Source organism: Macaca mulatta, chromosome 13 (assembly GCF_049350105.2).
Source record: "Macaca mulatta isolate MMU2019108-1 chromosome 13, T2T-MMU8v2.0, whole genome shotgun sequence".
Taxonomy (NCBI): Eukaryota; Metazoa; Chordata; class Mammalia; order Primates; family Cercopithecidae; genus Macaca; species Macaca mulatta.
The window spans coordinates 5,967,026-5,982,294 of NC_133418.1; the positions used below are offsets into that span (position 1 = coordinate 5,967,026).

General features: G+C 38.8%; 1 protein-coding gene across 3 annotated transcripts in view; it reads right to left on the bottom strand.

Annotated features, from left to right (window-relative positions):
- TMEM131 (transmembrane protein 131) overlaps positions 1-15,269 on the bottom strand; it is a 254,703-nt gene that overhangs the window by 156,728 nt on the left and 82,706 nt on the right. For all 3 annotated transcript variants that reach the window (XM_028832201.2, XM_015112922.3, XM_077958821.1), the window contains exon 3: positions 4,523-4,563. In XM_028832201.2, coding sequence (XP_028688034.2) covers positions 4,523-4,563 — 41 coding nt within the window. The remainder of the gene's footprint in view (positions 1-4,522; positions 4,564-15,269) is intronic.

Genomic DNA, 15,269 nt, shown 5'->3' on the forward strand with positions numbered 1-15,269 from the left:
GACGTTAATAGGACAATTTACAAAATCCCAATGAGGACTCTACATTAAACAGCAGTATGAGACAGTCTTAATTTCCTGAATTTCATGAGTGTATGATGATCTCTAAAACAATGTTCATAAGAAATATACACTGAAATATTTAGGGGTAAAATAGCATCATGTCTACAAATGATTTTCAAATGCTTCAGAAAAATTACAAATATATGCACATGTATGTATAAAAAGGTAGCTATGGGGAGGGAAGGAAAAGGAGAGAGTTAAAGCAAGATTAGGAATGATAAAACAAATATGAAAAAACATTAACAAATGAGGAATTTGGGTCAAGAAGATATAAGAATTATTTGTACTATTTTTCCATCTTTTCTCTAAAATTATTTCAAAACAAAAGGTAAAATATTAAATACAAAGTTAAAATAAAGTTCTTGTAGACAAAATATGCTTGGGTCTTCCCTTTTAAATATAATCTGACAACTGGTGTTGAAATTATTCATTTACTATAGTTTCTGATATGTTTGAGTTTAAAGTCTACCATATTGCCATTTTTTCTATTTTTCCCATCTGCTTTTTATCTTGTTCTGTTTATGCCTTCTTGTTCTGTTTATGCCTTCTTTTAGATCAACTGAGTATTCATTTAGTATTTCATCTTCATGACTAGTTTATTGGCTATAGCTCTTGTTACTTTTTAAAAATGATTTTAATGTTTCCTGTGGAGCTTATTTCGTATCATCACAGTTTTACTTCAAATAATATTCTACTACTTTACATATCATGTAAGAACCTTATAACTCTCTTTCGTGCAACCTTTCTTTGTGCTATTATCACACACGTAATGTATACATGCTATCAACGATTATTTTTGTTTTTAAATCATTGTTTTTAAAATGTTAGAAATTAACATTTTCTTAACCAGAAAACATTTTTTATATTTTTCCACATATTTTTGCCTTTATTGATGGTCTTTGTTCTTCATAGGATCTGTGTTTTCACCTGAAATGGTTAACTATCTTTAGCCTTTAACATTTCTCAAAAGTGCCAGTCTACTGCAAATTTTCTCAGTTTTATCTGAAAATGTCTTCATTTTTTTGAAGGATATTCCTGCTGGATGTAGTGTTTTCGATTAGCAATTTTTCCTTTTGGTACTTTAAAAATGTTATTTCCTTGGTTTGGGGGTTGCATTTGTCCTTGATGAATGACCAGCAGTCATTCTTATCTTTTGAACTACTATATTTAGTTTTCTTCCCTGGCTGTTTCTCTATTTGTGACTGATTTTCAACAACTTGAATATTATCTGGCTTGGTGTGACTTTGTGTTACTTTTGCTTCAGGTTTATTAAAGTTCTTCGACAGCTACTCCCTCTCCCAATTCCTGGGAACTCACTCACACATGTGTTAGACTGCTTGCTACTCCTGTATCAGAGGTCACCAAGGATTTATTTGTTTTTTAGTTATTTTTCTCCCTGTGCTTCAGTTTAAATTACTGCTGTCGCTGTCTTCAAACTCACTAAGCTTTTCTTTTGCAATGTCTAGGTTGTTCTCAATCCTATCCAGTGAAATACTCATTTCAGAAACAGTATTTTTCAACTCTAGAGGCTTCATTTTTTTTTTTTATATTGTCCATTTTCCCTCATTATGTTCATGTCTTCCTTTAAATCGCTGAACACATAAAACTGATGTATTAAATTCTCTGTAGGGGAACAGGCATCACCTGGCTGCCGCCGGCCCTCCTCAAGATAAGCCTCTGTAGCACAAAGCCTGTAGAAAATGAGATCTGCCAATGTCCTCTGGATGTTAAACACATCCAAATAGCTCTGGAGGATATCGGAGACACCACTTCTGATGAGGTTATAAAGCATATGTGTTGATGAAATGACAAAATGCAATCTCAAAGAAAACAGTGCTTTTGAAGAGGGTCTTATAAACAGATGCTGTAAGCCTCTCAGGGTTTAGCTGTAGGGGTATAAGACACCTAAGGTATATGTTAGTGGTCCATATGGTTATCAGTTTTTCATTATCATCAAAACGGTTTGCCAGGCCCAAGTTCGCAAGACCTTGATCCTAGACTTCTGAGCCTCTGGAACCATGAGAAATAAACGTCTGTTGTTTAAGTCACTCAGTCTATGGTATTTTGTTATTGAATTCCGGGCTCACTAAGACATATGTTTTAGTGCTTAACCCAATCCCATACCCAATCTGCATACTAATTTCAATTAAATGTTTACCTAATTCATGATCCTGGTCACACACACACAAAATGTAAAATGTGAAAGTTGTAAATTGTGTCTACAAATCTAATATTACTGCCTTCAGTAGGTGGGGAGCTCTTTCTCCCCTCCCTTATCTTGAATCTAGGACAACCTAAGTGACTTGCTGACGAATAGCATACAGCAGCAGAAGTGATATTGTGGCTTCCAAGGGCAGATTAAGGTGATCCAGCTTTCACTAGCTTCCTCTGGGACATTCACTCTGGGAGTCCAGCCATCACACTGGGAGGAAGCCCAAACTAGCCCACGTGAAGGCCACACAGAGGCCAACATACAGGCATTCTAGTTGAGAGCTCAGCTGAGGTCCCAGCTAGCAAACTAGCATCAACACGTAATGAACATGCCTCCAGCTCTCAGCCATCAAGTCATTCCCAGCTCTGAAATCTCCCCAGCTGAGGCCCCGGATCGTGCAGAAGAGACAAGCTGTCTTTGCTGTCCCCTGCCTGAATTTCTGACAGTTTGAGAGCATCATAAAATGGTTATTTTATGCCACTAAGCTTTAGACAGAGTAGACAAGTAGCACGAGATGAGAACATAATTATGTCCTGATGTCAATTCTTCACTATACTAGGAAAATACTTAAAGCCCAGATTTTCATCACGAATGAACATCCTCATCTTCATAAATGTAGTGCAGTCTAATTCCACAGCTAATTTCCTAATTGCTGGAAGAAAGCAGGAAGAGGCACAAGATAACATATATGTTTTTCTCACCATTCTTTTGGCTCTAGATGTGGTTGGACAGTTCTAGGGTTCTTAGATGGTCCAGCCAAGGAGGAATCAGACTAGACATGCAGTAGTTTGGACACAACCCAGGCCAGTGTTAAATATTTGGGCAGGAATCACAGATAGGGCAGGTCCCCACAGGACATATAACATTAGGGAGAATGACAGAACAATGGGGAAGAAGGGCCATGTTACTGCAGAGATGAAAGAGTGAAAAGAGAAAAAATAGTGAATACTGAAGAATTTTCATTATTTATGAGGTAAGAAGTTTTAACTGTCCTACTAATAGTCTGAATAGTTTATATTTCTCTCTCAAAACAAAATTCTTTGTTGATGCAGTCTGCATTTTGCTAGTCTGGAGACATTCATAGATGTACTTTAACACGAAGGCCTAGGAGGAACAAATGCTTCCCTGTTCCTGCTACCTCAGAATGGAAACTGCAGTGATGACAGCAAGAGTGGGGGCATCTTCTGTTGCCATAGCCACTTTGGTGGCTAAGTGTCTGATTTCAGTGGATATTAACAATTTTTAAAAATAAATCTGCTTTGCTGTCTTTTAAGGAATAAATATACGGACAGAATAAAACATACTTCTAAAAACACACACTGTAAAATAACTGGGTTCTTAAATCCACGATATGGGCTCCTTACCTGTAAGCCCTGTTGACACCACTGCCAGCCTTTCAATTGTTACTAAAGGACGCTCACTAGAACAGGTACTGGTGCCTGATCAGATGTTTCTGGCAAACAGGAAGAGCAACTACACCATCACACTGAACCTTGTAAGCTAACTTCCTTTACATCTATGGTCCCCCGGGGAGCAATCATTAAGAGCTGGGAGTGAACACAAAATAGCTGCTGGAGGGACTGTTTTATCCAAATCAAAGAAAGCTCTCACTCACCTTTAGGTACCAGAACAGACTTTCACCGGATATGGAAAGAGAATCAGCACAGTATGTCTCTTTACAGATGTGAGAAGGTACCAAAACACCAAATAATTTGGGCGTGGGGAGGCAGGAAAAGTGTCTCCAAATTCACATGCATGTACCTATTTTCCTTAACACCTGAGGTAAAACCATCCCCCTGTTATTATGGGGAAGCTGTATTTAAAAGTGGTCTCTCCAAGTCACAAGACTGGGTTTACGCAGGTCTGAGATCCTCCTCTGGGGACCTGCAGGCAGACCCCTGGTAACTGAGGGCAGCAATGGTCAGTACATCAAAAGCAGGGATAGCCACAAGAGAAGCCACTAAGGAGTTACACAGCTGAATCTCTCAAAAAGCAAGGGGAGTTTCAGCTCTGAGTAACAGCCCTCCGTACACGACAGGGGAAGCACGCTACACAACTGCATGAAGTGCACATTCGAACTTAAACCTGGTTTCCCACACACTAAAATACTTAGAAATAATCATATAATGTGATTTACAATTTGCTATTCCTTCTTCACCAAAAAGAGCAAGGGAAAAGTGGAGGGGAGAACCACAGGAATCCCCCAGAAGGAACTGAAAGTATGTCAGTGATCTTACTAAATATGCTTACCTTTTCTGCTGATATGAACTGAGTCCAAGTGTTGTCTCGGTCTGCAAAAGGAATAACATAATGATTAAAAAACTGAAGCCAAATATTTACACTACAGACATAGGGAATATCCAAAATATTCTATTTTAGTTCCAACATTCATTTTATACCCACTTGGATTTTAAGGTTAAACCTGGTCTCCAAATCACATACAATGACTGGATCAAATTGTAAACACACATGAAGTAACAGAAAGGAATGCGATGAATTTTTATCCTGAAAGCAGTCCCTGTGATAATCACCTTGTGAGGCTGCGGTGCCTCGGACTGCTCCCTGCTCACTAACTGCGTGCCAGGTGCTGGTGGTAACGATTCCCACTGTCAAGGAACTCCAGGTACAGCGGGTGGTGTGTGTGAGGGAGACAGTCATTAAAAAATACATATTTATATACCGAAATAGGATTATCACAATATTGAAAAGGTGCTGTGAAGAGGAATACATAGTTGCCATACTTAAACACATCATGAGGGAAGGCCTGTCTGAAGAGATAATATTTACATAAAAACCTGAAGGATTAAAAAAAGGCAGTGTGGCAGCTGGATGGGCGGTGGTACAGAAAACAGCCCACGTGAAGGCCTTCACAGAGAGCAGAGGTTGGTACGCTCAAGAAACAGGTGGCAGGTCTCTCTGCTGGAGCTGGGAGAGGAGGAGAAAATGAGGCTGCAGGCTAAGCAGAGGCCAGATAACGCTCTGCCTTACAAGGAAGTCATGGGAAGAAGTTCGGTCTACTTTAGGTTTTAAAGATAAGGAAGACAAGAAAAAGTAGGAAGTTGGAGGCAATAGCTGTATTTCAGGTGATGAAGAAAAAGTTCTTAATGATGTATGAGAAAATGCCAACACTATGAGGAATACCATCAGTGAACTTATCCCAAAAGGTTATCTGCTACATCAAAATGAGAACAAAACAGCATTATTTTTCCCGGTAATATATATTATTTTGTAAATGTTCTGGAGACTGTTTATGCAGAAAATGTGGCAGATGTAGAAAACTGTCCTAATTTTTTGAAGGTGCGTACTAGGTAAAGTGTAAGGGTGTCTCTAATTTTCTTTGAAATGTCTTGGCAAAATAATTTGTGTGTGTGAGGGGGGCTGTATGGATAAAGCAAACACAGCAAAATGGTAGTAACTGTTGAGTCTGAGTGGTAAATGAGTTGGTATTGGTCGAGCTCTTCTATTTTCTGTAAAGAAAAATTTCATTTAACTTTTTATTATGAAAATTACATATATTCCCCATGCAATGGGAGAAAATATTTATAAATCAAATATCTGATGAGATTAATATTTAGAATATATCAAGAACTCCTGCAACTCAGTAACAGAAAAACAATCAAACTAAAAGGTGGCCAAAGGACTCAAACATTTCTCTAAAGAAAATACACAAATGGCCAGTAGGCATTTAAAAAGATGCTCAACATCACTGACCATTAGGGAAATGCAAATCAAAACCACATTCATACCACTTCCTACCTGTTTGGATGACTGCTATTTAAATTTTTAAAAAGAAAATACGGATCTTTGGCAAGGATGTGGTGAAACTGGAACCTTTGTGCACTATTAGTGTGAATGTTAAAATGGTGTAGCCACTATGGAAAACAGTATTGTGGTTCCGAAAAAAAATTAAACATAGAATTACCATAAGACCAGCAATCCCACTTCTGTGTATATACCCAAAAGAACTGAAAACAGGGGCTCACCCACATTCACAGCAGTATTATTCACAACCGTTAAGGAGGAGGAGCAGCCCACATGCCCAGTGACATGTGAACAGATTAACAAAATGTGATTTATACATACCAAGGAATACGATCCAGCCTTAAAAAGGAAGAAAATTCTGACACATGCTACAACAATGGGTGAACCTTCAAGACTAATGAAATAAGTCAGTTAAAAAAGACAAATACTGTATGATTCCACTTAGGAGGTACCTGGAGTCATCCAATTCATAGAGATAGAAAGTAGAATGGTGGCTGTTAGGGGATAAGGGAAGGGAGGAATGAGGAATGACTATTTAGGTTTCAGTTTGGGAAAATAAATTTCTGGAGCTGGATGATGGTGATGGTTGCACAACAATGTGAATGTATGCAATGTCACTAAATTGTACACTTAAAAATAGTTAAAAAGGGCCAGGTGTGGTGGCTCATGCCTGTAATCCCATCACTTTGGGAGGCTGAGGTGGGCGGATGACCTGAGTTCAGGAGTTTGAGACCAGCCTGACCAACATGGTGAAACCTCATCTCTACTAAAAAAAAAAAAAAAAATACAAAAATTAGCTGGGCTTGGTGGCAAGCACCTGTAATCCCAGCTGCTCAGGAGGCTGAGGCAGGAGAATTGTTTCAATCTGGGAGGCAGAGGTGGCCGAGATCGCGCCACTGCACTCCAGCCTGGGCGACAGAGTGAGACTCCCGTCTAAAACAAACAAAAAAAGGTTAAAGTGGCCATTTTTATATTATGTCTATTATGTCACATACACAAAAAAGCAGCAGTCATCAAGACAGTGTGGTACTAGTATAAAGATTGATCAATGGAACTGAACAAAGTCTAGAAACAGACACACATGTATACAGTCATTTGGTTTTCAACAAAGGGATCAGTGGATTCCGTGGAAAATACACATCTTTTCTAAAAATGGTACTGGAACAACCAGACGCTATGGTTTGAAAGCGTTCCTGCAAAATTAATGTGTTGGGAACTTAATCCCTGTGCCCTCAGGAATGGATTAATGTCAACTCTGCCTTCATCAATAGATTAGTCTATTCATTATTATTAACTACCTTTTAATCTATTAATGCTGCTACTGTGGGAATGATTTTGCTATAAAAGCAAGGTCTCTCTGGCTCCTTTGCGATTGCCCTCTAGTCACGCGACGCCCCCCGCCACGTTACAGCGCGCTGAGCAGGCCCTCTAGTCACACGACGCCCCCCGCCACGTTATAGCGCGCTGAGCAGGCCCTCTAGTCACACAACGCCCCCCGCCACGTTACAGCGGGCTGAGCAGGCCCTCTAGTCACGCGACGCCCGCCACCTTACAGCGCGCTGAGAAGGCCCTCACCAGATGCCCGCACCATACTCTTGGACTTCCCAGCCTCCAAAACTGTGAGCTAACTAAACATTGTTTCTTTATACTTTACGCACTCTGTGGTATTCTGTTATAGCAACAGAAAACAGACTAAGACACCAAACAAACCTATGTTGGAGGAAAATGCTCTTTTATCCTTAACACCATGTACTCAAAATAATTTCAGATAAATCACAGTTCTATGCATAAAAACTAAAATTATAAAGCATCAGCAAGAAAACACAGGAGACTATCTTTGTAACCTTGGAACAGAAAAGATTTCCTGAACAAAAAAATCACTATCAATAAAGGAAAAACTGATAGATCAAACTTCAACAAAATTAAAAACATATGCTCACCAAAATTACGCCATAATGAAAATAAAAAGGCAAATCACATACTGAGAAAATATTTGTAAATCATGTATCCGATGAAGGACTTATATGCTGAATATATAAAGAACTCATGAAACTGAGTAAGAAAAGAACCTAATATTTTAAAGTGTGGAATTATACAAATGTTAACTACACATGAAAAGATGCTCGGTATCAATTTTTAAGAAAAAGGAAATAAAAACTACAATGAGATACTACACACCTATTTTAATGTCCAAAATTAAAAAGAATGCCCACGTAAAATGTGGTGAGGACGCCCAGCAACTGGAACTGGCACATATTGCTGGTGGGAATGTAAAACAGACCAACCACTTTAGAAAAAGCTTGGCAGTTTCTTTTTAAACATTTTTTTTATTATACTTTAAATTCTAGGATACATGTGCAGAACACGCAGGTTTGTTACCCAGGCATACACATGCCATGGTGGTTTGCTGCACCCATCAACCTGTCATCTACATTAGATATTTCTCCTGTTATCCCTCCCCTACCCCCCCCCCCACCCCCCAGACAGGCCCTAGTGTGTGATGTTCCCCTCCCTATGTCCATGTGTTCTCATTGTTCAATTCTCACTTATGACTGAGAACATGTGGTGTTTGGTTTTCTGTTCTTGTGTTAGTTTGCTGAGAATGATGGTTTCCAGCTTCATCCATGTCCCTGTAAAGGACATGAACTCATCCCCTTTTTTTTAATGGCTGCATAGTATTCCATGTTGTATATGTGCCACATTTTTTTTTATCCAGTCTATCACTGATGGGCATTTGGGCTGGTTCCAAGTCTTTGTTATTGTGAATAGTGCTGCAATAAACATACGTGTACATGTCTTTATAGTAGAATGATTTATAATACTTTGGGTATACACCCAGTAATGGGATGGCTGGGACAAATGGTATTTCTAGTCCTAGATCCTTGAGGAATCACCACACTGTCTTCCACAATGGTTGAACTAATCTACCCTCCCACCAACACCGTAAAAGCGTTCCTATTTCTCCACATCCTCTCCAGCATCTGTTGTTTCCTGACTTTTTAATGATCGCCATTCTAACTGGTGTGAGATGGTATCTCATTGTGGTTTTGATTTGCATTTCTCTAATGACCAGTGATGATGAGCTTTTTTTCTCATATTTGTTGGCTGCATAAATATATTCCTTTGAAAAGTGTCTGTTCATGTCCTTTGCCCACTTTTTGACGGCGTTGTTTTTTTCTTGTAAATTTGTTTAAGCTCCTTGTAGATTCTGGATAGCCCTTTGTCAGATGGAAAGATTGCAAAAATTTTCTCCCATTCTGTAGGCTGCCTGTTCACTCTGATGATAGTTTCTTTTGCTGAGCAGAAGCTCTTTAGTTTAATTAGATTCCATTTGTCAATTTTGGTTTTTGTTGCCACTGCTTTTGGTGTTTTAGTCATGAAGTCTTTGGCCCATGCCTATGTCCTGAATAGTACTGCCTAGAAAGTTTTCTTCTAGGGTTTTTATGGTTTTAGGTCTTACGTTTAAGTCTTTAATCCATCTTGAGTTAATTTTTGTGTAAGGTGTAAGGAAGGGATCCAGTTTCAGTTTTCTACATGTGGCTAGCCAGTTTTCCCAGCACCATTTATTAAATAGGGAATCCTGTCCTCATTCCTATTTTTGTCGTGTTTGTCAAAGATCAGATGGTTGTAGATGTGTGGCATTATTTCTGAGGCCTCTGTTCTGTTCCGTTGGTCTACATACCTGTTTTGGTACCAGTACCATGCTGTTTTGGTTCCTGTAGCCTTGTAGTACAGTTTGAAGCCAATTTCTTACAAATTAAACATACACCTACCACATGACCAAATCACTCCATTCCTAGATATCTGCCCAAGAGAAACAAAAGCATTTGTCCATACAATGAACGGCATGTACATAAATGTTCGTAGCAGCTTTGTTATAGCTCAATATTGGAACAGCCCAAATTTCCACCAGCCCAAATTTCCATGTATCCAGGTGAACAGACACATGAGTTGTGTTATATCTGTACAATGGAATACTACTCAGCAATAAAAGGATAAGCTATTGATACACAAAACAACACAGATTAATCTCAAAATAATTATACTGAGTGGAAGAACCCAGACCCTTGAAAAAGTACATTCTCTGTGACTCAATTTATATAAAGTGTTTTAAAATGTAAACTACCTGTTAGTGACAGAAAGCAGACTGGTGGTTGCCTAAAGATGAGGAGTGTAAAGGGATTACCAAGGGGTACAAGTAGACTTTTAAGGGTGATACGTATGTCCATTATCTTGATTGTAGTAATAATTTCACAGGTACATAAATATGCCAAACTTTTTAAATTACGTAAACACATGCAGTTTATTGTATGTTATTCATACATCAGTAATGATTGTGACAGAATTCTAGAGCATGAGAAGCTGTGGTCTCACATGAAGTCTACAGAAAAGGAACTCAGGAAGTGTAGCACTCGTGCACTTTCTTGAGGAGAAAAAAATTATCATGAAGACAGAATCTGACCACTGAAATTACTCATACAAAGACTCACAAATGAGGAAGCTGTCTTATGAAAGATAAGCAGATACTCAGTGCAAAGGATCTGTGGAAATAAGGTTAGAAAAGCAGAAAATAAATATTGTTTTTGAAGTATATGCCACAAAACAAAAATAATCATTTAACTGTAATAAGAATAAAAATCTCAGAACATGCCAACACACCCTTAAGTGTTATGAGAATAAGGAAGATCACAATAGACACTATTTTGTTTCTGAAGTCATTTAATAAAGGCTTAAACATATCTTAAAAGTGTACCTGAAAACTGAGCCCCATTATCAAGAGATTAAAAACAAAACCAAAACCAATATGAATGCATAAAAAGTGGATGGAAAAGATTAAACACATCGACAGTGAGATTAAATAAGATAAACTCAACTGTTTGTATAAAAACAAAAGGATTCCGTCAAACAACTGGAACCCAACTATAACGACTTAATACAAAATGCAGAAAAGTCAAAGATCAGAGAATGAGCAAAAATAAGCACTGAATAAGGATAAAAACAGGCAAATAAGGATTACAACATTAATTACAATGTAAAGATATGTAAAAACTGTTATAATTCAACAGTGAAAAGGAAAAAAGGAAATGGGAAAACCAATGTTGTGACTGAAATGTAAGCAAAGGGCAAGAAGACAATTCACTAAAGAAAAATAAATGGCCAATAACCACATGAAAAAGATGATCAACCTCATTAGACAGTAAAGCAATCTCTAGAGGACAGGGAAACGCCATAGTTTGCCATTTGACTGGCAGGGACCTTTGAACCTCATGAATTCATATCCAGAGATAAGGGTCTATTAAGAGTACTCAGAGCCCTCAAAAATGCCCATGCCATGCATTTTTTTAACCTTCTATCAAATATAAGACACTCCTACAATGTTTCAAAAGCAATTTCACTGAATTACAGAAACTTTAGTAATTCTCAACTAGCTGCAAATTCTCTTCACCACATCTCTTCAGAACTGACAAGACATAACAGGGTGCTGTCTCACCTCAGGTGTTAAGGAAAATATGCACACGCATGTGAACTTGGAGAGACCTTTCGTACCTCCCCACTCCCAAATTCTTTGGTTTTTTGGTACCTTCCCACCCATGCTTCTGTCATACTTAAGGACTTTAGCTTCAACCTCGCTCCTCACTAGGCTGTGGATTCCAGATAATCCAAGCACAGCTTTTCTCAGAACGCACTCCCAACTCCAAATGGGGATATGCGAGAGGAAAATGGACTCTTCTTCCAATCAAACAGGCCAGTCTTGGCAAAAATATATGTGGTATGCTTTAAAATACTATTAAATCCTTTTATAAAACGAACACATCTGATAATTTTATCCCTGTAACTCAATGGTTCTCAACTGAGGGCAATTTTCTTTCCCTGGGGGCATTTGGCAACATCCAGAAGCATTTTTCTGTGTGTGGGTTTTTATTAACACCAAAAAGACATGCTGGACAAATTCTAGAAGAGTTAAAAAACTAAGAGGCATTTTTGTTTGTCACAAATCGTGGGGCCGCTAACATTAAGTGTGTAGAGTCCGGCCTGCTGCTAAACACCAGGTACTGCACAGGACACTCTTTCTTCTACCCTACAACCAATCATCTGGTCCAAAACGTAAATAGGCCAAGACTGAACACTGTACTTTAACCTCAGTTTTACAGAGATAGCAATAATTTAGATGTTCATTTGTAGTAACATCTCCTCGCATTTTAATTCAAAGTGCCTTCCTGTCTTCACAACTGTGTTTGTATTTCCAGTGCTCCTTGCAGCTCTTAACACACTGGAGATAAACACAGAATTCATTTTACAGATAAAGAAACTAAGCCTCTAAATGTTTTACATGAGTAAATGATAAGAGAATTCAAATCCTTCGATCTGGTCTAGTATTGTATTCATATGATAACATATCCTTCACAGAACTGAGTATGCCTAAAACCAACTTTTAGCTTACATGAGCTGAAAGTTGGCTATATTATTGCTAACAAATTTTAAGACGGCCATACTTGTATACTGCATTATTGTTAAATAGAAGACTTAATCTTGCTAGAAAAAAAAAATCAGCTAAATGAAATTCACTTCAGAATGAGGTACGTGGCAGTTGTGTACACGGCATGGATGCTTAGAGATAAGACAAGGTCTGCACACCCTAGAATTTAAGCTTCTTGATGGTACAGGCAGCACAAGCACATACACCCGGGGTACCAGAAGCCACAGCGGGCGCCACGTGAGTATTACTTACGTAAAGGGCAGCTTTCCCCAGGGATATACCTGGGAGCCAGTTTCCTTGCAGGGGATGAGACAATGATGGCTCTATCACCTTTAGAGATAAAATTACATACTTCCTCCAGGACTGGGTTGGGGGAAGGTAGAGGATGAGGTCTGCTTTTGATTATGAAGATCTCAACATGTAATCCTACTTCTCATCAACCCAGTCTCCCCCACAAAGTTCTCTGCAAATCATCTCATAGTGAAAATGGATGACATCTGTGAGGCAGTTTTAAGAATTCTTAACTCACAAAAGGGTCTTTCCTGACTTTCTAATTGTTTTGCTTCCTGTGCTTCTGTGTGTATTTTTAACATGAATTTTCACTGAGATAACTGTAGATTCACATGCAGTTGTAAGAAATAGTAAAAAGAGCTATACTTTAACTCAGTTTCCCCATTGTATCATTCTGCAAACACTGTGGCAAAATATCACAAGTAGCACAGCGACACTGGTATGATCCATTTGTTTGTTCAGAAGTTCTCAGTTTTGTATGTCCTCATTGGTGTTTATACATGTATTTAGTTCTACACAATTTTCTCCACTGTGTAAGTTCATGAACACCACAGTCAAGACACAGAACAGTGTCAGCACCCTGAGGATCCGGTATGTCACTTTTATAATCACACTCATCTTCCTCCTGTCCTCCCTCCAGCCCTGGCAACCATTACTCTATTATTCATGACTAAAACTTTTTCATTTTAAAAAGGTCATATAAATGAAATCATGCACATGTAACCTTTTGGAGTTGGCTTTTTTCACTCAGCCTAATTCTCTGGAGACTTATCCAGGTTGTGGTGTGTGCCAACACTTCACTCCTTTTTATTGCTGAGTTGTATTCCATGGCATGGATGTATCGCTGTTCAACAGCACATCTTCTGAAACACATCCGGGTGGTTTCCCATTTGGGGCTAGTATAAACAGAGCTGCTATGAACATTTATATGCAGGTTTTAGTGCAAATATAAATTTTCATTTCTCTGGGAGAACCCTCAAGAGTGCAATTAGTAGGTCAATTATAGTAACCGCATGTTTAGATTATATGAAACTGCCAAACTGTTTTTTCCAGAATAGCTGCATCACTCACATACCTACTAGCAATGCATGCGTGATCCAGTTTCTCCACATCCTTGCCAGTATTTGGTGGTGTCACTGTTTTGTGTTTTGTGTTTTAATTTGCATTTCCTGGTGGCTAATGATGTTGAACAGGTTTTCATGTCCTTTTTACCATCTGTGTTTCCCCTGCAGGGAAATGTGTGTTCATGTCTTTTCCCCGTTTCCTTTATTTTTATACTACTGAGTTTCGACAGTTCTTTCTATATTCCAGAAACTAGGTCCATTGTCAGATATGTGACTTGCAAATATTTCCTCCTATTCTATATTTATTTTTACATCTTCACATGGTCTTCTGCAGAGAAAGGTTTCATTTGTTTGTTTTTGTGAGACCAGTCTTGCTCTGTTGCCCAGGCTGGAGTGCAGTGGTGTGATCAAGGCTCACTGCAGCCTTGACGTGCCAGGCTCAAACGATCCTCTGCTTCTGACTCCCGAGTAGCTGGGACTACAGGTGCACACCACCACACCCGGCCAATTTTTTATTATTTACTTACTTTTTATTTTACTAGAGACAAGGTCTCACTATGTTGCCTAAGCCAATCTTAATTAAACTCCTGGGCTCAAGGGTTCCTCTTCCCTTGGCCTCCCAAAGTGCTGGAATTATAGGCATGAGGTACTGCGTCTGGCCCAGAGCAAGTTTTAAAGTCATCGATCTTTCCTTTATGTATTGCACATCTGGTATTAATTCTCTGGTGTCAAGAACTCTTTGCCTAGCCCTGTAAGCTGAAGCTTTACTCCTACTTTTTTCTCCTTAAAGGTTTTATTATAGTTTTACATTTTACATTAAGTCCATGATCCATTTTGAGTTAGTTTTTGTTTAAGGTGTGAGGTCTTTGTATATTCAGACTTTCCATACCATTTTAGTATTTTGTGGTATTCTTTGTTCCTAGTTTTTAAGGCTATTTTATTTTATTTTGACATGGAATCTAGCTCTGTTGCCCAGGTTGGAATGCAGTGGTGCGATCTCAACTCACTGCAACCTCTGTCTCCCGAGATCAAGCAATTCTCCTGCCTCAGCCTCCGAAGTAGCTGGGACTACAGGCATGTGCCAACACGCCCAGCTAAATTTTTTAAATTTTTTGTAGAGCTGGAGTTTTACCATGTTTGTCAGGCTGGTCTTGGACTCCTGACCTCAAATGATCCTCCTGCCTCCGGCCTCCCAAAGTGCTGGGATTATAGGCGTGGCGCCCAGCCTTAAGGCTGTTTCTGAACCTGCTATTTATTCTTCTTTTGTACCACTTACTGTACTACAACAGAGGGCAGGAAATAGTAGTAAAGGGAGAATCAAAACAGGGATGAAGCAGGGAGCAGATATTTCTGAGAAGCCCAAAATTTAAAGTAGAAAATAAAAACCTGTGTTCAAACACCA